The sequence below is a fragment of the Hyla sarda genome, chromosome 4, assembly GCF_029499605.1.
Source record: "Hyla sarda isolate aHylSar1 chromosome 4, aHylSar1.hap1, whole genome shotgun sequence".
NCBI classification, from domain to species: domain Eukaryota; kingdom Metazoa; phylum Chordata; class Amphibia; order Anura; family Hylidae; genus Hyla; species Hyla sarda.
Window position 1 is genome coordinate 6,169,361 of NC_079192.1, and position 27,797 is coordinate 6,197,157.

At 46.8% G+C, this 27,797-nt stretch overlaps 1 protein-coding gene across 4 annotated transcripts; it reads right to left on the bottom strand.

The window, feature by feature from the left end:
• Positions 1-6,380: 6,380 nt before the first annotated feature.
• Positions 6,381-27,341, bottom strand: LOC130367537 (solute carrier family 40 protein member 1-like). Of its 4 annotated transcripts, none has more exons than XM_056569966.1 (8): positions 27,166-27,341; positions 27,027-27,094; positions 16,535-16,694; positions 15,734-15,849; positions 13,730-13,856; positions 12,496-12,732; positions 8,603-9,265; positions 6,381-7,237 (listed from the first exon to the last, which is right to left on the bottom strand). In XM_056569966.1, exons 1-8 carry the CDS (start codon positions 27,203-27,205, stop codon positions 6,921-6,923), a joined length of 1,728 nt encoding a protein of 575 aa, XP_056425941.1. In that variant the 5' UTR covers positions 27,206-27,341; the 3' UTR covers positions 6,381-6,920. The 4 variants fall into 4 exon arrangements, with proteins under 4 accessions (XP_056425941.1, XP_056425945.1, XP_056425944.1 ...); XM_056569970.1 differs by having other exon boundaries at positions 16,535-16,597; positions 27,166-27,213; XM_056569969.1 differs by lacking the exon at positions 16,535-16,694 and having other exon boundaries at positions 27,166-27,240.
• Positions 27,342-27,797: the final 456 nt, after the last annotated feature.

A 27,797-nucleotide genomic window follows, 5' to 3' on the forward strand; every position in this document is an offset into this window, starting at 1 on the left:
CAGAATCTGCTGAAACAATAGACATGTCTATTCTTTCTGTGGACGCCAAAAATCAGGATTTCATAGTGCAGCAGAATCCCATAGAAATCAATAGGACTCTGCTGCAGTGGAATGTCCATGCAGAATATTCTGGCAGAATTCCTCACAGATATTCTGCCGTGTGAACATACCCTAAGTCATATCACCTATAAGTTTCCTCTAACATGATATTAGACTCTGATTCATCCACATTTTAGTGACCTGGTGCCGGAAGGATTCTGATATATATATTCTAGGTGGGCCTCTCCTTCTCTACAAGCTTATAATGGAAGTTTCTTCACTTTAAAGGGGTACTCCGCTGCTCTGCATTTGGAACAAAACTGTTCCGAACACTGTTGCCGGGAGCTAGTGACGTCATAGCCCCGCCCTCTCATGACGTCACACCCCACCCCTCAATGCAAGTCTATGGGAGGGGGCGTGACGTCAAGATGGGGCGGGGCTATGATGCCACGAGCTCCCGGCTACAGTGTTCGGAACAGTTTGTTCCAAATGCAGAGCAGCAGAGTATCCCTTTAACCAATTATAGCCAAATGATGGCATGAGGAAGCATTTAATAATTCCAGGATTAGTTTACTGCACTTTTTTTTTTTTTTTTAAGCAAGAAATAAGAAAATCCAGAATCTCCCAGAAATGTCCCCGGGGAATAAAGGAGCATTTTCCGACATATACACCAAAAAGCAGCTTTAGAAGCATTTGACAAAGAAACAGACTTAATCAGAGCATAAAGCCACCAAAGAACATAGACACAAATGCATCCAATTACCATTTACTATATATAAATAATCTTTATTAGAGCAAACACTGTAACAAACTCACAAGAACAAACATAAGCTAAAAATTGGTTACTGAACCTAATGCCCTTTAACCCCTTGCCACATATGGATATTTATAAACGTCCATAAGCGGCTCCTAGAGGTATGATGCATGCTCAGCAGGTGAGTGCGCATCATACCCGGTGGGTCCCGGTTGCGACCCACGGCTAATGCCAGACATCGCTAATTGGGCTGATGTCCGGCATTGACTCTTTAGACTCAAAGTTGAACGCTGCGGCTAAAGGGAAAGTAAAAACTTCCTGGCAGCTCAGTCAGGCTGATCGAGACCATCGCGGTAAAATCGTGATGTCCCGATCAGCTAGAACACAACAGGAGGGTCACTTACCGGCCTCCTGCGCGTCCGATTGGATATTGATTGCTCCAAGCCTGAAATCCAAGCTTGAGCAATCGAACGTCGATAACACTGAAATGCAATGGCAGTGATCAGTGCATTTAATGAATGTACTACATGTTATTGTCCCCTATGGGATAACATTGATCAATGTAAGAGATCAGTGTGTACAGTGTTATAGTCCCCTATGGGATAACTATGATCAGTGTGTGCAGTATTATAGTCTCCTATAGGAGCTATAACACTGCAAAAAAAAAAAAAAGTGTAAAAAAAAGTTAAGATGATTTAACCCCTTCCCCCCCTTTTCCCATAAAAAAAAAACAAAACCTGTAAATAAAAATAAACATGTGGTATCGCCGCGTGTGTAAATGTCTGTGTGTAAATGTAAAAAAAAATTCCGAAGTCCAAAATAGTGTATTTTTGGTCACTTTTTATACCATAAAAAAATTAATAAAAAGCGACTAAGAAGTCCGATCAAAACAAAAATGGTACAGATAAAAACTGCAGATCACGGTGCAATAAATTAGCCCTCATACCGCCCTGTATGCGGAAAAATAAGTTATAGGGGTCAGAAGATGACATTTTTAAATGTATACATTTTCCTGCATGTAGTTAGGATTTTTTCCAGAAGTCCGACAAAATCAAACCTATATAAGTAGGGGATCATTTTAACCGTATGGACCTACAGAATAATGATAAGGTGTCATTTTTACAAAAAAAAAGTTACTGCGTAGAAACGGAAGCCCCCAAAAGATACAAAATGGCATTTTTTCTTCCATTTTGTCGCACAATTATTTTTCTTTCCGTTTTGCCGTGGATTTTTGGGTAAAATGACTGATGTCATAAAGTAGAATTGGTGGCACAAAAAATAAGCCCTCATGGATTTTTAGGTGCAAAATTTAAAGGGTTATGATTTTTAAAAGGTAAGGAGGAAAAAAACAAAAGTGCAAAAATTGCCAAAGAGGGAAGGGGTTAACATTGGCATTTTTCTTTTTTGCACTTTTGTTTTTTTTTTTTCTCCTCACTTCCAATAGCCATAACGCTTTCAATTTCCCCCTATAGACCCATATGAGGCTTGTTTTTTGTGCCAACAATTAGTACTTTCTAATGACATCACTCAATTTACCATAAAAGCTTGGGGGGAGACAAAAAAAAAAAAAAAAAACTGGGGAAAATTGAAAACAAAACAAAAAGACAAACCAACAACAATTTTGTAAATGTTTGGGGCTTCAGTTTCTACGCAGCGCACATTTCAGTAAAAATGACACCTTATTATTCTGTAGGTCCGTACGATTACAATGATACCCTACTTATATAGGTTTGATTTTAGTACTTTTTAAAAAAATATAACTTTTTGTACATAAATTGTGTATTTGGCAAATATTTTGCACTGTGATCTGTGGTTTTTCTCGGCACCATTTTTGTTGTGATGGACATTTTTTCACCGCTTTTTATTCATTTTTATCTGCTATATGAAGTGACCAAAAATCAGTAATTCTGGACTTTGGTATTCTTTTACGTTTACACCACGTGGTTTGACTTGATTTTGTTTTACTGTTTACATTATTTTATTTGTAAAATAGGAAATGGGAGGGGGGGGTGATTCAATCTTTTTTTTTTTTTTAATATAACATTTTTTTATTTTTCAGTTCTAAGAAATACACAAACAAAACGTGTCAAGTTAAACTTAAAGGCAGATAAGGCACCAATACAACTCAGGCGTAGATGACAATGATCTCAGATGTCAGACCAAACGAGCTGTCATAGCAGGTGTAGTCATGAGACGGGACATCTCATCCTGCATAGAAGATTAATCGGCAATGTAGATAAGAGACAAATGGAATCAATAATGGGAGTCCAGAACAACAATCAGCATAGTACCTGAACTGGTCTCTTCTATGGAGCGCATATGTATAGACTGGTGTCTTTGGACTAAAAGGCACATAGTGTAGTCCAATGGTAATAGACCTGAAATCTTACACGGGCAGGGTAGGGTAGGGAAAGGGGAATGGGAAAACTGAGGAAAAGTGGGACAGGGAAAGAGGAGAGAGGGAAGAGGGAGCTGGTGTCAGGAGGAGGAAGGAGAGGACCTAGATATAGGGAAGAAAGCAAATAGAAAGTGATTCAATCTTTTATTAGAAATGGAGTTAATTCACATTTATAATTTCTTTGACATTTTATTCACTATCTTTGGTCCCCATAGGAGACATTACCTGTAATCTTTTCACTGCGTACGCTGAACAATTTGGTGCCATAGGAACCCGTCATAGAACTGCATTGAGCAGTGTAATTGGCGCTCCATTACTATAGACTGCTTGCAATGAAGGAGCGCCGACTGAACGAGATACAGTAGATGTAGGTAAGAGACCTTCGCCTCCTCTCAGCTGATCGAGACAATCAGCTCCCTGAGATAACCGAAAACGCTTTTCCTCATTTTACACAGTCACTTTGATCACTGGGGCTGAAAGGTTAATCCCGGACATCAGCCTGATCGGTTTTATCCGGCATTAGCCATGAGTCCTGGTCACTGATAGCAACCGGGACCCACTGGGTGTGAAGTGTGCTCAGCTCCTGAGCTTGCTTCATATAACAGGAATGGGACAAGGGCGTACAGGTCGGCCCAATGCCCTTAAAGGGCACTCCGCCCCTAGACATGTCATTCTCTATCCAAAGCATTTGATCGTGCGGGGGTCTGGCCGCTGGGCCCCCTTGTGATCTCCGGGCCGGCGCTCTGGCATTATGGCCACGGAAGCCTGGGGCTTCTGTGATGTATGTCATGCCACACTCCCATCATTCATGTCTATGGGAGGGGGCATGTACACAGCAATCACACCTCCTCCCATAAACGTAAATGATGGGGGCATGGTGGCTGAGATCGCCAGTCATCCGGCACGGTTCACTCCGTGCACCAGATGACTGGGGTGCCGCGGCAGTGATCGTGGGGTCCCCAGCAGACAGACCCCTGTGATCAGACATGTTATCCCCTATTCCTCTGTATAATGGATAACATGTCTAACAGCGGAGTACCCCTTTAACGATGCAGGACGTATATTTACGTCCTGCGCCGACTCCCGCGATATGAAGCGAGATCGCGCCGCGATCCCGCATCATATCGCGTCGATCCCGGCGCTCATCAACGGCCGGGACCCGCGGCTAATACCACACATCGCGGCGATGTGCAATATTAACCCTTTAGAAGCGGCGGACAAAGCTGACTGTCGCTTCTAAAGTGAAAGTGACCCGGCTGCTCAGTCGGGCTGTTCGGGACCGCCGCGGTGAAATCGTGGCATCCCAAACAGCTGACAGGACACCGGGGGGGCCCTTACCTGCCTCCTCGGTGTCCGATCTCCAAATGACTGCTCCGTGCCTGAGATCCAGGCAGGAGCAGTCAAGCACCGATAACGCTGATCACAGGCGTGTTAATACACGCCTGTGATCTGTGTAAAAGATGAGTGTGTGCAGTGTTATAGGTCCCTATGGGACCTATAACACTGCAAAAAAAAAGTAAAAAAAAAAGTGTTAATAAAGGTCATTTAACCCCTTCCCTAATAAAAGTTTGAATCACCCCCCTTTTCCCATAAAAAAAATAAAAGTGTAAAAAAAATAAAATAAACATATGTGGTATCGCCGCGTGCGTAAATGTCCGAACTATAAAAATATATCATTAATTAAACCGCACGGTCAATGGCGTATGCGCCCCAAAAATTTTTTTTTTATCACTTTTTATACCATTAAAAAATGAATAAAAAGTGATCAAAAAGTCCGATCAAAACAAAAATCATACCGATAAAAACTTCAGATCATGGCGCAAAAAATTAGTCCTCATACCGCCCCATACGAGGAAAAATAAAAAAGTTATAGGGGTCAGAAGATGACATTTTTAAACATATACATTTTCCTGCATGTAGTTATGATTTTTTCCAGAAGTGCGACAAAATTAAACCTATATAAGTAGGGGATCATTTTAACCGTATGGACCTACAGAATAATGATAAGGTGTAATTTTTACCGAAATATGCACTGCGTAGAAACGGAAGCCCCCAAAAGTTACAAAATGGTGTTTTGTCATTTGTCGCACAATGATTTTTTTTTCCGTTTCGCCGTGCATTTTTGGGTAAAATGACTAATGTCACTGCAAAGTAGAATTGGCGACGCAAAAAATAAGCCATAATATGGATTTTTAGGTGGAAAATTGAAAGGGTTATGATTTTTAAAAGGTAAGGAGGAAAAAACGAAAGTGCAAAAACTGAAAAACCCTGAGTCCTTAAGGGGTTAAGGAGTTAAAGGGAATGCATCGCAGAGAGGAGAGACAGATACTGTCTTTTTTTTTTGCACATTATTAGACGGGGACGGCCATCTTGCCTGAGTTGTCTTTAACAGCATTTGGTGATACTTTATGGCAGGACACATGGACATCGATAACAAATGGACAGACACTGTCCCATACAGATGAATTGTAGTAATTATTAAACATTCTCTGTGACCTTTTCAGAGGTCATTATACAGAGAAGAGGGATCCTGAACTCTGCTGTGAATGGTGGTGGATCCAGTGTGATCTATATACTGGTGTCACCGTTCACTGTACTACTGTCTGTGCAGAGAGGAAAGGCATTGCTGGGAAATGTCAATCACTATTACAGCTCACCTTCCCGTTCACCATGAGTACGGAGTAAGGCACGTATCGCCAAATGGAAAACAAGATGATCCAGCGCTATAGTAAAAACCTTCTTTATTGTATATCAGCATAAAAGCATGAGACCGAGATCTCTGGACGCTGGCGCTGGTTTGTCTTCTTTTCCATTTGCTATTACTGGGAAATGATTTGTACAGAACAAGACGTCTCAGCTTAGAATGGAAACTGCAAGATTTCAGGATTATTATAAAATAAACAGTAGATAGAAAAAATGAATATTAGAAAAAAAAAACAACATACCAAAAATTCTTAAAATATATGGTTAACACTAGAGGCCTGCGTCGGAGTGTTTTCCTAATCCTGCTCCTGCCCGCTGAATTTTGACCATTACCCCCTGTTCAAGGTGAGTGTTTCGCTCCTGCAAACATTATGTCACAGCTTTTAGAGATAGTACCCCCCCCCCCCTTAATTTCATGGCATTTCAGAGGTTTGCATGACTGGGCAGGATTTTGCAGAATCCGATGTATTGTCTGTGACCACCCACTAACCCCCCCCCCCCCCCCTCAACAACCTCAGTACTGCCTGCAAGTGTTTAATTGAATCATGCAGGACAACAATCCTGATGCAGGACTTTAATTACCATTAAAGGGGTACTCTGCCGCACACACATCTTATTCCCCTTTCAAAAGGATAGGGGATAAGATGTTAGATTGCGGGGGTTTCACCTCTGGGGACCTCCACGAACCCCGGGCGGGCAGCTGCAGCATCAGATTTGGGACATCATGCCACGCCCCCTCCATTTGTGTTTATGGGAAGGGGTTATGTACTAGCCAGCACGCCTCCTCCCATAGCCTTGAATGGAGGGGGCATGGCGGTCTGCATCGCCAGTCATCGGGCAGCGGAGTTCGCTCTGTGACCCAAATGACAGGGGTGCCGCCCGGGAGATTGCAGATCCCAGTGGTGGGACCCTCGCGATCATTCATCTTATCCCCAATCCTATGGATAGGGGAAGAGATGTGTGCTGCGGAGTACCCCTTTAAAACCGGAGTTAAACAATAGGTCCTTTTCTAAAGACACGTTCCCTTTATACAGGTGACTCTTCATGCTGCCGATCCCTTGCCAGTGTTTTCAAATCTGAAGAAGAGCAAGAAAACAGTTGCATTCCAAGATGTCTGTATGCAAATCGAAAAAACATCATGTGGCCCACCGCAATAAAATACACTGAAATAAGCACAAGCAAGCCAAACGCTTCTGGGTTGGGTCCCAAGATCACCATGATGAAATGCATAAGATCAAAAAGATTATTCATGGAGTTCTGGACTCCATTTATAATGCCTCGTTCAGACTCTATGACGTTTTCTTGAATGAGCTGAGTCACGGTCAGATCGAAGGACCAAAGACCTGCAAAAAAACAACAACAAAACAAACAAACATGAATGGAGATATGCATTTATCCTTTAGGAAAGCAGTAAAAAAGTGGGTGGGCATTCATTACGGAGAGGCTAGGAGCGGTGTATCCCTTTAAGGGGTATTTTACCTACATGCTAATCGTGCATTACAGGTTATGCATATTGTCTGCATTAGTCAGTGTCTACCTAAAGAAAAGGGATTATAAATTATTGCTTATTATATTAAGCAACAATAAATAAGTTTAAAAAAAATTCCTATTGCCCTCTTTATGGTAAATAAAAAAAAATCTTTCTGTTCTTTGTTTAAAAAAAATGAAGTCTTCTATGTTTTGTTTGTGTTTAAAAAAGCTGCCACTAGGTGTCTCCCTACTTGTCCAGAGGACATTTCCCCCCATCTCTTGCACAGACTTTGGACTCATGCTGGCCTGGCAGAAGTCCAAAATCAGGAAATTCAGTCTGGAGTGCTGAGGGGTGTGTGTGCAGCCTTATCCAATCATAGCTCATCTCACACTGAACTGCTCTGGGCTGTGTGTAGCAGAGTGAGGAAGGAAGTTCTCCCCTGTATGGCTTCAGATGATGTCACGCCTGCTGGGGAACGCGCCTGAACAGAAAATACAGAACAATATCAAGGTAGAAAACTAAAAATTACTAAAAAATAAAGGCAGGGGGTGGTTTATCAGGATGGGGGCAGTGGGAGGATTACAACATTTCACAAGATCATAACATGGACTCTTTAAAAGGGGTATTCCAGCATTTTTTTTTAAATTAATTTGACTATGCTACAGGGGCTGAAAAGTTAGTGCAGTTCATAATATAGTGTCTGTACCTGTGTGTGATTGTGGTCCCACAATTCTAATGTGATCTTTGCCCCGATGTTTATTTTTGACAGCATACAAAACGAGTGTCATCTCAGTTGCATGTCATCTCGGACATTATATCACTAGTTAGGTGTTCAAAGGGACCCTGTAAGCTTCAGTGGGTTGAGCGCCCACTGGAGAATTGTAGTTTTAAACACAGCACAGCAAGGTAGGGAGCTCAGGTGTGCTTCAATGGGTGGAGTGGCTGATATGTGGTAGGGAAAGAAGTGACCTCACACTTACAAACAAGTTATCCTGTGACTTGTGGTTGGAGGAAGGGAACTCCAACAGGAAATTTCACAAAAAGACAGCAACAGCATTATGGTGGACTCACAACACAGCCATTTAGCCCCAAGACAAACACCAATCCTTTCTAGCATTTTCATTACTGACTGACAGGTAAGTGCTAAAATCACCTTATGGTGGATAACCCTTTTAAGATATCTTATCTAAAAACAATGTTTTTGAACCCAAAATGTCAGCCAATACACTGTACTTACCAATTTTAGCTGCAATAATTCCAGCAAAAAGTAAGCTGACTGAGGTCAATGGAGCCGAGACACCTGGTTCACTAGTTGTTGAGCTGGAGTTATTCCAAAGATTCTGTAAGTTGGTTGTGAGGACTCCCTGAGGAGCACCGCCTGGAGATGATGTAGGTGAAGGCGCTCCTTCCAGGAGGAGAGTACCAATGTCTTGGAATGGAGAAACTGTAAGATCCAATGGACTTCCAGGCATAAAGACCGAAATCACACATAGAACGAGGCTGCTGAGCTGAATGACTCCCGAAATGAATCCAGTACGAACCAGACCACATTTTTTTCTGAACCAGGTAAACGCCACCGTTCCCATAATTCCAGAAATGGCAGATGCACCCATAAGGATACTAAGAACCGAGCCACTCAAGCCTTGTGTGTAAGCATACCCAGTGGTGACACCGTCAAAGCCAAGGACGGTCATGTAGAGAAAAGCAAGTCCCATGCCAGCCCAGAACACCGAATGGTTGTAGTATGCCACCCACCCATCGCGGACGGCACAAAAAGGTTCTGTCATTTTTTCAAAGCATGTTGACTTTTTAGACATTTCGGCCGTCCCCACACTTTCTTCTCCTATGATTTGGACATCTTCAGCAGGTTCTTCATTCTTATTTTTATTTTCATTTACAGCTTTGAAAAAAAACAAAAAAAAAAAACAAGAATTAATTCTTCATAAAAGACATACACAAAAGAGAAAATCAACGATTGCCAACCAGCTGAGACAGCAGGGGGGGGGAAGGGGTTACACACCGGATCAGACAGCAGTGAAGGGGAAAGGGAGGGATACACACCGGCTCAGATAGCTAGGAGACGAAAGGGTTACACACTGATGCAGACAGCAGGGAGGGTGAAGGGGTTACACACTGGTTCAGACAGCAGGGAGGGGAAAGGGGTTACACACCGGCTCCGACAGCAAGGAAGGTGAAGATCTTACATACCAGCTCAGACAGCACGGAGAGAATCCTTGGGGGCAGCTCACACAGGCTTAAAACAGAAAACACAAAAAAGTATTTGCAGAGGAGAATCTTATAGATTGTGTACAAGGGTAGAGAAAAACAAAGCTCAATAAGTAAATTGTAGAGGCAAAACTAAGAAATGTTTAATAAAGACCTATGAAGAGGAGGAGGGGATTACATGCTGGTTCAGACAGCAGGGAGGGGGAAGGGGTTACACACCGGCTCAGACAGCAAGGAAGGGGAAAGGTAGGGAGGGGTTACACACCTGCTCAGATAGCTAGGAGGATGAAGGGGTTACACACCGGTTCAGACAGCAGGGAGGGGGAAGGGGTTACACACCGGCTCAGACAGCAGGGAGGGGGAAGGGAGGGGTACACACCGGCTCAGACAGCAGGGAGGGGGAAGGGGTTACACACCGGCTCAAACAGCAGGGAGGGGGAAGGGGTTACACACTAGCTCAGACAGCAAGGAAGGTGAAGATCTTACATACCAGCTCAGACAGCACAGAGAGAATCCTTGGGGGCAGCTCACACAGACTTAAAACAGAAAACACAAAAAAGTTTTTGCAGAGGAGAATCTTATAGATTGTGTACAAGGGTAGAGAAAAACAAAGCTCAATAAGTAAATTGTAGAGGCAAAACTAAGAAATGTTTAATAAAGACCTATGAAGAGGAGGAGGGGATTACATGCTGGTTCAGACAGCAGGGAGGGGGAAGGGGTTACACACCGGCTCAGACAGCAGGGAAGGGGAAAGGTAGGGAGGGGTTACACACCTGCTCAGATAGCTAGGAGGATGAAGGGGTTACACACCGGTTCAGACAGCAGGGAGGGGGAAGGGGTTACACACCGGCTCAGACAGCAGGGAGGGGGAAGGGAGGGGTACACACCGGCTCAGACAGCAGGGAGGGGGAAGGGGTTACACACCGGCTCAAACAGCAGGGAGGGGGAAGGGGTTACACACTAGCTCAGACAGCAAGGAAGGTGAAGATCTTACATACCAGCTCAGACAGCACAGAGAGAATCCTTGGGGGCAGCTCACACAGACTTAAAACAGAAAACACAAAAAAGTATTTGCAGAGGAGAATCTTATAGATTGTGTACAAGGGTAGAGAAAAACAAAGCTCAATAAGTAAATTGTAGAGGCAAAACTAAGAAATGTTTAATAAAGACCTATGAAGAGGAGGAGGGGATTACATGCTGGTTCAGACAGCAGGGAGGGGGAAGGGGTTACACACCGGCTCAGACAGCAGGGAAGGGGAAAGGTAGGGAGGGGTTACACACCTGCTCAGATAGCTAGGAGGATGAAGGGGTTACACACCGGTTCAGACAGCAGGGAGGGGGAAGGGGTTACACACCGGCTCAGACAGCAGGGAGGGGGAAGGGAGGGGTACACACCGGCTCAGACAGCAGGGAGGGGGAAGGGGTTACACACCGGCTCAAACAGCAGGGAGGGGGAAGGGGTTACACACTAGCTCAGACAGCAAGGAAGGTGAAGATCTTACATACCAGCTCAGACAGCACAGAGAGAATCCTTGGGGGCAGCTCACACAGGCTTAAAACAGAAAACACTAAAAAGTATTTGCAGAGGAGAATCCTATAGATTGTGTACAAGGGTAGAGAAAAAAAAACAAAGCTCAATCAGTAAATTGTAGAGGCAAAACTAAGAAATGTTTAATAAAGACCTATGAAGAGGGGGAGGGGATTACACACTGGTTCAGACAGCAGGGAGGGGGAAGGGGTTACACACTGGTTCAGACAGCAGGGAGGGGGAAGGGGTTACACACCGGCTCAGACAGCAGGGAAGGGGAAAGGTAGGGAGGGGTTACACACCTGCTCAGATAGCTAGGAGGATGAAGGGGTTACACACCGGTTCAGACAGCAGGGAGGGGGAAGGGGTTACACACAAGCTGAGACAGCAGGGAGGGGGAATGGGTTACACACAAGCTCAGACAGCAGGGAGAGGGAAGGGGGTTACATACAAGTTCAGACAGCAGGGAGATCAGGGAGGGGGAAGGGGTTACACACAAGCTCAGACAGCAGGGAGGGGAAAGGGGTTACACACAAGCTCAGACAGCAGGGAGGGGGAAGGGGGTTACATACAAGTTCAGACAGCAGGGAGGGGGAAGGGGTTACACACAAGCTCAGACAGCAGGGAGGGGAAAGGGGTTACACACAAGCTCAGACAGCAGGGAGGGGGAAGTGGGTTACACACAAGCTCAGTGCGCAGAGAGTGGAAGGGGGTTGCACACAAGCTCAGACAGCAGGGAGGGGGAAGGGGTTACTCACCAGCCAGATAATGCAACACAATTTATCACTTCAGGAAAAAAAAAATGTTACTGCTCCAATCGGCGCATTCTTTACATTATGCACCTGTTTACAATAGGTGTGGCTGAAATACCTTAAGGGCAGGGTCACAAAGGACTCATGAGAAATACACTGTGGACTGCAGAGCGACCTCCCGACTGCGGCCGGATAGCTCTGTGTATCCGCCCATAGAGGTAAATTTCCCTCTATGACTGCAATTGGCGAATCTGCAGCGTGAAACACTCTGTGGATGAGCCCCGTGAGACCATGCCCTAGAGATGTATTCACACGTACAGTATCCTGCGCATATTTGATGCACAGGATTTTAAGCTGAAGATTTTTTGCCTCGCCCCTTAACGCAAGTCTATGGAAGGAGACGTGGAGTGACATCACAAGGGGGCGTGGCATGACATCACAAAGAGGTGTGTTGTGATATCACGAGGGGGCGTGGCTGACCCCCGCAGCCTGCACACAGCATTCAGAACTAAATGCTCCGAACGCTGGCCAGTGGAGTACCCCTTTAAGAGGGGTGCTCACACACTTTTGGCCATACAGTGCACATACATTTTTCTTGTATACGTCAGGGACTACAGGGACTACCTTTTATATTCAAGCGTTTCAGTTCTTCATCTTTCTTGCAAGATTTCATAGCCAAGGCTGGCGTCTTCTGATAAACCTTCAATAGTAGCAAATATTCGATACACATTGACACCAAGTTCCAACCAGCAATAAAACCACATCCTAGAACAGGGGACCCGAAGGTGACGATCTGCCCGACCACCAGTGGGGCCAATATGTTTGTGAGCTGGTCGATTCGTCTCACTGTGGTGTTCATGTCTGTCATTAAAACAAGAAGAATACATCGGCTTTAGTCTGTATGAAGACATATTTATCCAGATATTTAAAGGGGTACTCCACCCCTAGACATCTTATCCCCTATCCAAAGAATAGGGGATAAGATGTCTGATCGTGAGTCTCCTGCCGCTGGGGACCCCCCCGTGATGTCAGCAGCGGCACCCCAGACATCCGATGCATGGAGCAAACTTTGCTTCATGCCGGATGACTGGAGATGCGGAGCCTCGTGACGTCACGGTCACGCCCAGCTCATGACATCATGGGCATGCCCCCTCAACGCAAGTCTATGGGAGGGGGCGTGACGCCCATCACGCCCCCTCCCATAGACTTGCATTGAGGGGGCGTGGCCGTGACGTCACTAGTGGGGCGCAGCCGTGACGTCACGAGCCTCCGACGCTGCACGCTAAACGAACGACGGGTGAGCAGGGAGATCGTGGGGGTCCCCAGCAGCAGGACCCCCCACAATCAGACATCTTATCCCCTATCCTTTGGAAAGGGAATAAGCTGTCTAGGGGCGGTACTCCAGTGGGGAAAAAAAAAAAAGCTGTCTAGGGGCGGTACTCCAATGGGGGGGGGGGGGGGGGGGGAGTTTTCAAATCAACTGGTGCCAGAAAGTTTACACAGATTTGTACATTACTTCTACATAAAAATCTTAACCCTTCTTGGACTTATCAGCTGCTGTATGCTCCAGAGGAAGTTGTGTAGATCTTTCCAGTCTGACCACAGTGCTCTCCTTAGACACCTCTGTCTATGTCAGGAACTTTCCATAGCAGGATAGGTTTGCTATGGGGATTTGCTCTTACTCTAGACAGTTCCTGACATGGACAGAGGTGTCAGCAGAGAGCACTGTGGTCAGACTGGAAAGATCTACACAATTTCCTCTGGACAAAACAGAGGCTGGAAGGAAGGGTTAAGATTTTTAACATGATGGTCATGTGACTTTTTTCTCCCGTACTTTTTTTTTAATGCCAGGTCTTACCTGCTAATTTGCTCCGGTCATCGCCGGCAACAACAACCACCCAGTCTCTCTGAATAGTGATGGCTGTAGCGGTGCTGGCCAGATTTGCAATGTCCGCTATGGTAATAACCAGGATATAACAGAGGGTCTGTATCACAAGCAGAACATAAAGATCAATAGAAGTTTGTATATCTTCACAAAAAATAGTCATCTTTAAAGTAGAACTCCGGCAATTTTAATAAAAAAACAAACACAAAACACAATTTTGGTGCCCGACATGTCACACTGCGCTCAGCCAATCATCTGCCGCATCGATGTCCCGCCTCAACCAATGATCGTCAGGGGCATGCAAAAGGTTAAAAGGGGCAAAAAAGTTAAGAGGAACTCCGCCCCTAGACAACTTATCCCCTAAGGATAAGATCTTATACCCCAAGGATAGTGGATAAGATGTCTGATCGCGGGGGTAGGGGGTTTGGCCACACGGAGCCCGCGATCTCCGATCCGACACCCGGCCTCCTGTTCAGAACACCTGCATGGGCATTGGTTGTCGTGAAGTCACCCATCCTCCCATAAACATGGATGGAGGGGGAGGGGTGTCACAACCAACAACATCCAAAGCGTTCAGAGCTCCAGGGTGCCGGGCTGGAGATTGCAGGGTGTCCCTGCAGCCGAACCCCCTACACCTGTGATCAGACATCCCCCTATCTTTTGGAGAGGAGATAAGATGTCTAGAGGAGTACCCCTTTAACCCCTTCCTTCTCGGGCCATTTTTCATTTTTGCACTTTCGTTTTTTCCTCCTCACCTTCTAAAAATCAGAACGCTTTCAATTTTCCACCTATAGACCCATATGAGGGCTTGTTTTTTGCGCCACCAATTTAACTTTGTAATACCATTAAATATTTTACCACAAAATCTATGGCGAAACCAAAAAAAATATATATATTTGTGGGGAAAAATGTATAAAAAAAAACCCACCATTTTGAAAATGTGGGGGCTTCCGATTCTACGCAGTGCACTTTACAGTATAAATGACACCTTATCTTTATTCTGTAGGTCCATACAGTTACAAGGATAATTCATTTATATAGGTTTGATTTTATTTTACTGCTTTAGTAGGTTTAGTATGTTTAACCCATTCTGAACCATATAACTTTTTTATTTTCCCATATATAGGAATGTATGAGGGCTCATTTTTTGCGCCATGATCTGAAGGGATTTTTATGACACCTTTTGATCAGGTTTTATATTTTTTTTTTCTAGTATATGAAATGTCCAAAAATATGCACTTCTGGACATTGGAATTTTTTTTTTTACGCTTGCGCCTTTGACTGTGCGCTTTAATTAACTTTATATATTTTAATAGTTTGGACATTTACGCATGCGACAATACCACACATGTTTAGGTTTATTTATTTTTTTTATTTATTTGAAAATGGGAAAAGGGGGTGATTTAAACTTTTATTAGTGAGGGGGTTAATGCATATTTATTAACTTTTTATTTATTTTTTCCACACTTTTTTAGTCCCCACAGGGGACTATAATATGCAATCTTTAGATTGCATACACTGATCAATGCTTCTCTATAGGAGTGCATTGATCAGTTTTATCGGTGCTCTGCTGCTCCAGCCTGCAAGGCAGGCTTGGAGCAATAGATCACCGATCGGACAGGGATGAGCAAGGTGAGGGTGCATGCACACCACGTTTACACTGTATGGGTGCAGGATCTGGCTGGGGGAGGGGAAAACCGTGAAACCGTGAAATCCATTGACTTAAATGAGCTGACCGGAGTCACCGTTTTACTCCAGTCGGCTCATTTTTGAGCCGTATCCGGTTTTCTGACCGGACCTCAAAACTTAGTATACTACGTTTTGAGGTCCAGTCAGAAAACCGGATACGGATTGCCCAGCTGGCAATAGCTGCTGGTCCTAACTGCCCACAACAACCGGGACCCACCAGGTATGAAGAGTGTTGAGCTCCTGAGCACGCTTGTCCTCAAGAGGTTAATGTCAGTATAAGGAACTTACCAAGAGCCATCCTCGATACATTGATAACAGTTCCGTCTCGTACAAGAAAACCACCATCAGGATAATTCCGCAAATTATAACAGAAACATTTTGTACAACTAAAGACTTCCACGCCACTGTACAGGGAAAAAAGGGAAAAGTAACGCTAAACAAGGTCTCAACATATTACAGTTAAAGGGGTACTCCACCCCTAGACATCTGATCCCCTATCCAAAGGACGCCGCTGGGGACCCACGCCATCTCGGCTGCGGCACCCCAGACATCTGGTGAACGGAGCGAACTTCGTGACTGGCTATACGGGGAGGAGGCTTGTAGCGTCACGGCCACGCCCCCTCAATGCAAGTCTATGGGAGGGGGTGTGATGGCCGTCACACCCCCTCCCATAGACTTGCATTGAGGGGACATGGCTATGGCTTCACGAGCGGGTGTGAACATGGAGTCACGAGCCTCCGGCGCTGCACCCGACACGCTACACGAACGCCGGGTGCAGCAGGGAGATCGCGGGGCTCCCTACGATCAGACATCTTATCCCCTATCCGTTGGATGAGCGGTCTAGCGGCAGAGTACCCCTTTAAACATATCCTGCCACCGGAGATTGCGACAGATACCCTTTCAATATGGTGCGGATCCAGTCAAAGGCAAATACAGATCATATTTTAAATGTAAATATACCCCTCGAGTATCTTTTAAAGGGGACGTCCACACTTGCATATTTTCTACTGCAGTCAATTGACGGGCAAAAAAAAAATCTGCAGCAGAAAATACTCACGTGTGAACGCACCCTAATAAAAAACACTTTACCTTTCAGTCGTGGGTTCTTATCCACCCAGTCTCCAATAATGGCTCCGAGGAGAAGGACAGAGCCTGAAACCACAAGGCCATAAACAGCAGTCAGCAGTAAACTGTTTCCATACAATTCTACCAAGAACAGAGACACAGCAAAGTGCCACATGCGATCGCCCTGGAATAAAACAGAAAAAAATTCTATCTACTTCTTAAAAAAAATTGGGATTATTATAATTATTATTATTATTTTTTTTTATAAAATCAGTTTTTATTAAAGATATAAAAAATACAAATGAAGAAATCAACTGCGCATCCAGTTATACAGATCTCAAAGGATAAAGCATAAAAAACAAGTATAAAGAAAACGAAAGAAAACGCGGGGCTACTGTAGGGATGTGGGGGTGGGAAGGGGTATAGTAGACATAGCGGATCGGCCGGACATCAATAAGATATTGTATCCTGGAATAAACACAAGGCAGAGCTTCCTATGGCGTAATAGCATTTGCGTTACAGGTTTGCTCACCTGGTGGAGTTGTGTGAGACACAACTACTATATGCCCATGGGTAAATGGGTGGTGCTGCTTCCCGGAGTTGGCGTTATGGCATCCACAGCCGATTCGTATATGGCATGTAAGACTTGAAAGACGGGATGTAGCGCAAACCACACGGACATCTGCTGGTTGGGTGCAAAGTTTCTTTATTTAAGCCAGACAACAACGCGTTTCGAGGTAGCAGTGCCTCTTTCTCAGGTAAAAGGCTTGTGTGCACCTCCAAGCCTTTTACCTGATGAAGAGAAACTGCTGCCTCGAAACGGCCCCATGGAGGCTTTCCACCGTGCCCACAATTTCAAGGACTCAACATGTGAGGCCACTCGCCTGCTCGTAATCTCTTCCATCCTGTATGATTGGTCGCCTCTCTCTATCCATTGGGGATTAGTTATAGCCACCCTAAAAATGTACAAGCAGCTCGGCTGCTGTCAGTAGGTGGGAAGTAAGCGAGGAGTGAACTGTCCTGATGGAGGCCATAACAAGATCTACTCAGGCATAGGATGGATCAATCGACCTGTAATCTGCTTGATCTTGTCAGAGACAGCGGACCAAAATCTACTTAAAGGGGTACTCTGCTGGAAATTTTTATTTATTTATTTTAAGTCAACTAGTGCCAAAAACCTGTGAAAAAAAAAAAAAGGAAGCAGTGATGAATGGAGGAAAATGACCATAGAAGGCGCTGCTGAATCCCAAGCGAATGGTAACAAAACAACCCAGAGATGTAGTAGTACAAAGCACTGGAGAGGTTTATTGAGGTAAAATACAGAACAGGGATTACGCGTTTCGGGGGAGGCACCCCCTTCTTCAGATCAGTATACATAAAATGGACACGTTCAAACAATATATAGGTAAAAAAATGGGTGCCCAAATTGACGTGGGAGGGGCCTGACAGTGACAACACATGATAAAAACGGCAAAAATATGAAAAACCACATTTGTGTGCTAAGAACAATATTCGCATGCGCAAATATATCTCACCTAAAAGAAGGGAGGGATCAGTGTACAGTTTGGAAGTACCGATATTCTCAAACAAATTTGCATAAAAAAAAAAAAAAAAAACTGAATATTTGTCATTACGAATATATATCACCATATTCTAAATGTTCGTGAAATCGCAAAGTGACGATATTTGCGGTTAAAATTTGAATATTCGTGCTCAACACTACACATCATGGCTTTACCTTCCAGCTATATCTGAACATCCGTTATCCACACTATCCTGTTATCAGACCGGTTACTATTGACCGGACGACATATCTCTAGTCACTCGCCACCACATACAAGCAGTTTTTCGATCTTAAAGGGGTACTTCAGCCCCGAGACATCTTATCCTCCCCGCAATCTTGTATTCACCACCCACCTGTTTGAGCTGCACGCCGCGGTGCCAGCTCACATACAGCCGGGTGGCGACCACGGCTAGAGTATCGTGACATCATGACTCCGCCCCCATGTGACGTCCGCCCCCGCTCTGCAAGTCTATAGGAGGGGGCGTGACGGTCGGTCACACGGGGGCGCAGTATTGTGATGTCAACCCCCCCGCCCCCGCTATGCAAGTCTATGCGAGGGGCGTGACGGTCGGTCACACGGGGGGCGGAGTATTGTGATGTCAACCCCCCCCCCCGGCCCCGCTATGCAAGTCTATGCGAGGGGGCGTGACGACCAGTCACACGGGGCCAGAGTATTGTGATATCACGACTCCGCCCCCGTGTGACATCACGCCCCGCCCCTGCAATGCAAGTCTATGGGAGGGGGCGTGACAGCCGTCACGCCCCCTCCCGTAGACTTGCATAGCGGGGGACGACGTCATACGGTGGAGGAGTCATGACGTCACGATACTCCGGCCCAGTGGTCGCCACCCGGCTGTTTGTGAGCTGGCGCCGCGGCGTGCAGCTCAAAGAAAAGCTTTATTTGAAATAACAATACGCACACAGAAACGGGACAACATTTTTATTCCTTCACGATTTTTATTGTTTCAGTTCTTTTATTGTTCATTATCCAGTGCAGATCTTTTCATTTCTATAAGCCTGATCCATTACAACACGGTATATTATTCTATGACGACCTTTTAACTGTTTTTGTCCTGTTCAATTATTATTTAAATTTTTTTTAAGTATATATATATATATATATATATATATATATATATATATATATATATAAATAAATACCGTGTATATATATATATATATATATATATATATATATATATATATATATATATATATATATAAATCTTATAGTTTATCAAGCTTGTATTATGTGTATTGTATTGCACTGTCCTTTTAAAGGGGTACTCTGCTGGAAAACTTTTTTTTTTTTTTTTTTTTTTTAAATCACCTGGTGCCAGAAAGTTAAACAGATTTGTAAATTACTTTAATTAAAAAAATCTTAATCCTTCAAGTACTTATTAGCTGCTGAATACTACAGAGGAAGTTATTTTCTTTTTGGAACACAGAGCTCTCCGAAGACATCACGACCACAGTGCTCTCTGCTGACATGGACAGAGATGTCAGCAGAGAGCACTGTGTTCCAAAAAGAAAAGAATTTCCTCTGTAGTATTCAGCAGCTAATAAGTACTGGAAGGATTAAGATTTTTTAATAGAAGTAATTTACAAATCTGTTTAGCTTTCTGGCACCAGTTGATTTAAAAAAAAAAAAAAAAAAAAGTATTACACCGGAGTACCCCTTTAACACCACATCGCAACACGTAATCGTGCGTTGGAACCCACGTCATCAATATGCGCATTTTAGGAGTAGAACGTCATTCAGACAGGGCGGCTTTTTCCATCACGCCCCTCCCCTCCTCGGGCCCTTTTTATGAATAAATTGTGTTTGTGTTCACTATGTGTTAGAAGACATTGTATCATTGATTAAGAGACGAAGGTCTCGAAACGCGTCTCATGTTGGCAAAATTAAAAAGTTATATATCTTATAACTGAATCGGATGTCTTATACTCTCAAACGGATTGCGCCTTCATGTCCCGGCCCTTTTTCCTGGTCTCTGCACATGCTCCTCTATGTGTTAATAATGCATACTATGTGGGCTATCAATGCTGTATATCACTATATATCTTACCATCTTTATTCCCCCTGCAGGTCAGTACTTCTGCCTTGCTTATTATACCATCTATCTACTTCTCTGATTTATGCGTTTTTATTATATGATATGTTACTATGCACCTAACTTTTCCTAATTCTCCCGTATGCCAGTGTGATGTCCCAGTACAGGATATAGTCCCATACAGTACCTAGGCCCTGTCAGGTTGAGTCCTTCTGTGTCCTAGGGGCTCTCCTGCAGTGTCTCCCCCATTGTGTTATCTGTCTATTAGGTGTATTAGTTATAAAGGACCTTTAAGTTAGTCACATGATGTGTTTGTTACCCAGAGAGCACCAGCTAACCAGGTGACCTGCAGCTTGACCTATGGGCTTCTGGCTCAGCCCCCTTTATAAGAGGAGCAGCCATTACAATCTCTCTCTCAGATCCTGAGGCACAGTAAAGTCCAGACGTCTCGGAGCCAGTGTCCAGCAGATCTGGAGGCCTTAGTCCTTACCTACAGCCACATGTCAGTAAGTCAAATCATCTAGGTCTGATGTCACTACCTACAGTCAAGTCAAGTCTATTATAGTCAGCGTGGCTGTCCTAAAGTCTGTCAAAGTCCCTACAAGTCCCAGAAAGCTGTGAGGTCCTTCTGTGTTACTGGCCACCTCTCTGGGATCCTGGCCTAGCCGTAAAGACTATTACCATCTGTCTACCGTTAACCCTGACCTGGTCTTGGACTATTATTACCCCGTCTAACCTAGGGATAGCGGAGTTACCTTCGGGTGGTTACTTAGGAAAACTACGCCCTGGCGTCACGAACATTTAGGGGTTAATTACATCTGCCCCATACACCTCACCTTCACACCCCGTAGCTTTCCCCACCAGTACCACTGCCTTGATTATCATATCATGTAGCCATGTTTTTTGCCCTTTTTTTTGGCTCCTTATTTCTATCCATTATTTCTATATTCTATCCTAGCTGCCAAACAATCTATATACATTAGCATAATGCCTCTCCGGTCTGCTATACGCTTTGTAATCTCTTACATCACTAATGCCTTTCAGACTGCAAAGCGCTGATACCCTGAAGTGCTTGTCAGTCACTGATTGGACACTCCGGACCATGTGACCACCGAGCCTTAGCAACGCGTCCTTCACTACAACACAGTGCGCATCCGACTGCGATTCCGGACTCAGCTGTACGTGGCCTGGACATCGCTCCGGATGTGACCTGCTGCTTATGGGTGCGTTCCCACAGCGTATTTCACGCTGCGCAAAATTTAAAGGATAACGGTCATCTGTACACCCGATGAGCGGTTAATGGGTTAAATACATACCTGCACTCCGGAGATCCGTCTCTACGATGATCATCTTCCATCTCCGGTGAATTGTCGGCTCAATATAAATATTCATTGCTGCGGGTCACGTGAGTGCTGTGCCGACTGAGCGCCCACGTGACCCGCGACAATGAAGTGAGCCGGCGGGCTCCGCCTCCAGCGCGCAATTCACTGAGGATAGAAGAAGATCATCGTAGGGACAGATCTCCAGAGTACAGGTACGTATTTAACCCATTAACCACTCATCAGTCCCCTGTTCACCCACATTATAACCCAGTGTATTGGGCTTAGTGTGGGTGAACAGATGACCATTTTTTTTTTTAAAGGGGTTCATCCGGTGCTTAGACATCTTATCCCCTATCCAAAAGGATAGAGGATGAGATGCCTGATCAAGGGACCCCCGTGATCTTGCACGCGGCACCCCGTTTGTAATCAGTCCCCGGAGCGTGTTCGCTCCAGGTCTGATTACGGGCAACTACAGGGCCGGCGACGTGTGACGTCACGCTCCGCCCCTCAATGCAAGCCTACGGGAGGGGGCGTGATCAGGCATCTTATCCCCTTTGGATAGGGGATAAGATGTGTAAGCACCGGAGAACCCCTTTAAGCGTAGTTTTCACCAAGAAAAAAAAAAAAGTAATAAAACAGACCCCAAGTATGTTCCTCAGATGTTCTCGGGGTCCCGCACCTATTTCTGGCCAGATAACAGACCTGTTGTGCGGCTCAGGTCTCCTGCATTCCTCTCTGATCACAGACAGTGTGACCTGGGGGGGGGGGACCTGGAGGGCAAATAGGGCCCAGCTCTAAGCTGCTGGAGCGTGTTTCGTACCCAGCACATCATCTGGTCGAAACACGCATCCTCCATTCATCTCTATGGGAGAGGCGGAGACAGGAACACTGTGGAGGGGCGTGTTTACACCAGCTGACCTGCTATGTGCGAAACCTCAGCACACAGCAGCTCAGCTGGGGCCCCGTACGGGAGATCATAGGCCCCAGGGGTCTAACCCATCCCCCGCAATCAGACATGTATCTGCTATCCTGTGGTGGATAGGGAAAATATTTCTTACCACTGGACAGCTCCTTTAGGGCAGGGTCACACGGGAGCGCATCAGCAGCATATTTGACGCTGAGAATGCGCTGCCAGCAGTCAAAGAGCGATCGCAGAGTGAACTCCCTGCTGCTGTAGCTCTGCGTGTCCACTCATAGCGGCAGTCACGAGCAGACACGCAGAGCAAAGGCAGCAGCAGGGAGTTCACTCTGCGGTCGCTCTGTGACTGCCGGCAGCGCATCCGCAGTATTAAAGGGGTATTCTGGGCAAAAACTTTTTATCCCCTATGCAAAGGATAGGGGATATGATGTCTGATCACGGGGGGCCCGCCGCTGGGACCCCCGCGATCTCCCTGCAGCACCCACATTCTATGCGGGAGCTGCGTCTCCAGTTTCAGAAACCTCCCGGATTTCTGGGACTGGGGACGTGACGCCACGCCCCCTCCATTCATGTCTATGGGAGAGGGAGTGACAGCCGTCATGCCCCCTCCCATAGACATGAATGAAGGGGGCGTGGCATGACGTCACGTCACCACAGAAGTTTCCGAAACTGGAGACGCAGCTCCCGCATAGAATGTGGGTGCTGCAGGGAGATCGCGGGGGGTCCCAGCGGCGGGCCCCCCGACGATCAGACATCTTATCCCCTATCCTTTTGTTAGGGGATAAAATGTTTTTGCCCGGAATACCCCTTTAAATATTCTACAGGGTGGGCCATTTCTATGGATACACCTAAATAAAATGGGAATGGTTGGAGATATTAACTTCATGTTTGTGGCACATTAGTATATGTGAGGGGGGAAACTTCCCCCCACATTAGGTTGGCAGTATAGTCCCCCCACATTAGGTTGGCAGTATAGTTCCCCCCACATTAGGTTGGCAGTATAGTTCCCCCACATTAGGTTGGCAGTATAGTCCCCCCACATTAGGTTGGCAGTATAGTTCCCCCACATTAGGTTGGCAGTATAGTCCCCCCACATTAGGTTGGCAGTATAGTCCCCCCACATTAGGTTGGAAGTATAGTTCCCCCCACATTAGGTTGGCAGTATAGTTCCCCCCACATTAGGTTGGCAGTATAGTTCCCCCACATTAGGTTGGCAGTATAGTTCCCCCACATTAGGTTGTAGTTCCCCCACATTAGGTTGGCAGTATAGTTCCCCCCACATTAGGTTGTAGTCCCCCCACATTAGGTTGGCAGTATAGTCCCCCCACATTAGGTTCAGTATAGTCCCCCCACATTAGGTTTGCCGTATAGTCCCCCCACATTAGGTGCAGTATAGTCCCCCCACATTAGGGTTGGCAGTATAGTTCCCCCACATTAGGTTGGCAGTATAGTCCCCCCACATTAGGTTGTAGTCCCCCCACATTAGGTTGGCAGTATAGTCCCCCCACATTAGGTTGGCAGTATAGTTCCCCCACATTAGGTTGGCAGTATAGTTCCCCCACATTAGGTTGGCAGTATAGTTCCCCCCACATTAGGTTGTAGTCCCCCCACATTAGGTTGGCAGTATAGTTCCCCCCACATTAGGTTGGAAGCACAGTAACCCCCCCCCCCACATTAGGTTGGCAGCACAGTACCCCCTTACATTAGGTTGGCAGCAAAGTACCCCCTCACATTAGGTTGGCAGCACAGTACCCCCCCCCACATTAGGTTGGCAGCATAGTTCCCCCACATTAGGTTTGGAAGTATAGTTCCCCCCACATTAGGTTGGCAGCACAATACCCCCTCACATTAGGTTGGCAGCACAGTACCCCCCCCCCCCCCCACATTAGCTTGGCAGCACAGAACCCCTCCACATTAGGTTGGCAGCACAGAACCCCCCCCCACATTAGGTTGGCAGCACAGAACCCCCGCACATTAGGTTTGCAGCACAGAACCCCCCCACCCCCCCCCCCACATTAGGTTGGCAGCACAGTTCAGCCATATATACAGTGTATGGCTGGAGGCTGTATGCCTGTGTACTGCCCCACCTCAGTGCTCCGACCACTGCTCTTCCTGTCCGGGGTCATGATCTACTGCTATGGCCTATGGGCCATAGCAGTAGGTCCCAGGACCAAAGGAGCGGTGGTCGGAGCACTGAAGATGACGTGCCGCTGGTAACTTACTATGCGTGCGACCTGCTCCTAGCTGCTCCACTCTGTTTCTATGGGCGCACGCACGGGATGTCAGTGACGTCCCTGCATCCGCTACCTCCTGGCGGCCCCCTGGGGGGGCTGGGGGTTAGAGGGGAAATTGCCCTGTTGCTCCCCCTGGATCCGCCACTGTATCCAAAGGATATGGGATAAGATGTCTGATCGGGGGAGTCCCGCCGCTGGGCTCCGTGCAGACACCCAGTGTTCTGAACATTATGTTCAGAACACTGTGTTTGGGAGGGCGGGGTCATGAAGTCACACCACGCCCCCCTCATTCATGTCTATGGGAGGGGGCATGACGGCCATCACTCCCCCTCCCATAGACATGAATGCAGGGGGCGTGGCGTAAAACAATGTTCAGAACGGCAGGTGTGTGCACCCAGATCGCGGGGGATCCCAGCGGCGGGACCCCCAAAGAAAGTTTTACAAGGATCGGTCCAGGTAGCCGCACACATGCATTTAACCCCTTAAAGGGATATTCCGCCCCTAGACATCTCATCCTCTATCCAAAAGGAATAGGGGATAAGATGTCTGATCGTGGGGCCCGCAATCTCTCATTCTGCACCCACCTGTCTCAGCTGCTCAAAGCGATGATCGTTCCGTGTCTGAAGACTCACGACTAGAGATCAGCAAATTTTAGAAAGATTCGATTTGGCTGATATGGGAGGTAAAAGCGGGAGGAGGCTTTCTCCTGCGCTCGCATCACTGGCACTATACTCCGGCCGGAATACAATTCACATCACTTATTCATATTTGCTGCAGAGAGCTGTGATTGGCCAGATGGTTCCAGCCAATCACAGCTCTCTGCGGGAAATATGAATAATAGGTATATATACGGTATATACTCATACTACAGTGGGACCAGAGAAGAGCGACCGCATGCATCTATACAGGACGATCGCATTGGGTGTCAGAAGTGAAACCCGCTGTGATCTGTCCTTACCTGCAAGTACTACAGCTCCCGACATGGCGCACACTCTTCTCCGTGCTAGGAGCTGTAGTACCTGAATTAAAGGAGAACTGTCAGCTTTCTCCCACCCCCCCACCCCCCCCACCCCCCGGTACTGGCTGGTAGATGCTTACCGTGCCCGGATCCGCCGCACCGTTCGGCCAAAATCTTCTATTTTCTGAATATGCTAATGAGGTGCTAACTGGCACTCTGATGTCAGTGCCGCATGCCGCAGCCCCGCCCAGCTCATCAATATTCTTCTCCTCCCTCCCCCTCTCCGTAATGAAGAGAGAGGGGAGGAATATTGATGAGCTGGGTGGGGCTGCGGCAGGCGGAACTGACATCAGAGTGCCAGTTAGTCCGTTCGATGCCAGTTAGCACCTCATTAGCATATTCAGAAAATAGAAGATTTCGGCCGAACTGTGCGGTGGATCCGGGCACGGTAAGCATCAAACTGATCAGCGTCCCCCGCACTACCAGCCAGTACCACTGGTTAGTGTGTGTGTGTGTGTGTGGGGGGGGGGGGGGGAGCTGACAGTTTTCCTTTAAAGGGGTTCTCCGGTGCTTAAACATCTTATCCCCTATCCAAAGGAGCGATCACGCCCCCTCCCGTAGTCTTGCATTGAGGGGCGGAGCGTGACGTCACACACCGCCCGCCGGTAATCAGTCCCCGAGTGAGCACGCTCCGGGGACTGATTACAAATGGGGTGCCGCATGCATGATCCTGGGGGTCCCCAGCAGCGGGACCCCAGCGATCAGGCATCTTATCCCCTATCCTTTGGATAGGGGATAAGATGTTTAAGCACCGGAGTACCCCTTTAATGGACAGATCGCAACAGGTTTCAGAAGTGACGCCCGCTGTGATCTGTCTATTAATGCAGGTACTACAGATCCCAGCATGGCGCAGAGTGTGCAGATTGTGCTCCATGCTGGGAGTAGTAGTACCTGCAGTTGAGGACAGATCACTCCTGACACTCGTTGCGATCGTCCTGTCTATTTCAGGGATGCGAGTGCAGGAGAAAGCCGCCCGCATCTCTACGCATTCCACAGGACGGTCTCGCCTACGCGTTACACAGGGCGGCCTCGCCTGCGCGTTACACAGGGCGGCCTCGCCTGCGCGTTACACAGGGCGGCCTCGCCTGCGCGTTACACAGGACGGTCGCAGTGGGTGTCGCTAATGAAGAAATGTGTTATTTCGAATCGAGTTAAAGTTCGGATTCGGACTGAATCGAATTTTTCTCAAAATTCAGAAAAAATTCGACTTCGTCCGATTCGCTCATCTCTACTCACGACCGCGGGGTCGGAGAATTGTGAGGTCACGACTCCGCCCCCTTGGGGCATCACACTCCGCCCCCTCAATGCAAGCCTATGGGAGGGGGCGTGACGGCATAGGCTTGCATTGAGGGTGGTGGGGGCGTGGGGCAGAAGGGGTTAATAATAATCCGGGGTCTGTACTCACCCAGGAGGACAGGCTGTGACCCAGGTACAGGAGGGATTCAGCAGAAGTGAAGCATCGACCACGTGACCCTACAGGAGAAGAAACCGCAGGTCACTGAGCACAGTTCACACAGAGCAGAGCCGGGAATAAACGCACTCACCGCCACATCCCGCAGACTCTGCAGCATCGGACTCGGTCATGACGATTTCCTACAGCAACCGGATCGGACGATACTGAAAGGAATATAAGAAAGCAACAACCGATCCCGATCCCTGTCCATAACCCTCCACCTGCACACGGCGAGCGCCGCAGCCAATGGGAATGCACGGATCTGCATCGGCCCCGCCCACTCCCGCACTGCCCGGTATCATTGAGCGCAATGTGTACAGCGTGCAGAGCACGTGACTCGTCATGTGACCACAGAGATGACAGACAGGAGCGCTACAGGTGTCATACAGCCGCTGTAGAGGCGGGGCCTATGCAAATCCCTGCGCTCCCATTGGCTGCGGCTCTCACCGTGTGCAGGTGGAAGGATATAGAGAGGGATCGAGATCGGCATTTATTTAGTTTAACCCTTTCAGTGTCGTCCGATCCGGTTGCGGGATGTGGCGGTGAGTGCGTTTATTCCTGGCTCTGCTCTGTTAGGTGTGAACTGTGCTCAGTGACCTGCGTTTTTTTTCCTGTACGGTCACGTGGTCGATACTTCACTTCCGCTAAATCCCTCCTGTACCTGGGTCACAGATCCCGGATTATTATTAACCCCTTCATGACTCCTCACCTTGTATGACCCAT

Excerpts from the sequence above, each read along its gene's own strand:
- LOC130367537 (XM_056569966.1), bottom strand. The coding sequence starts at position 27,205 with ATGACCGAGTCCGATGCTGCAGAGTCTGCGGGATGTGGCG. Across the intron at positions 16,695-27,026 it reads GTCACAGCCTGTCCTCCTGG|GGCGATCGCATGTGGCACTT; the intron begins GTGAGTACAGAC and ends GTTTTATTCCAG. Across the intron at positions 12,733-13,729 it reads TGACCGGAGCAAATTAGCAG|ACATGAACACCACAGTGAGA; the intron begins GTAAGACCTGGC and ends TTTTAATGACAG.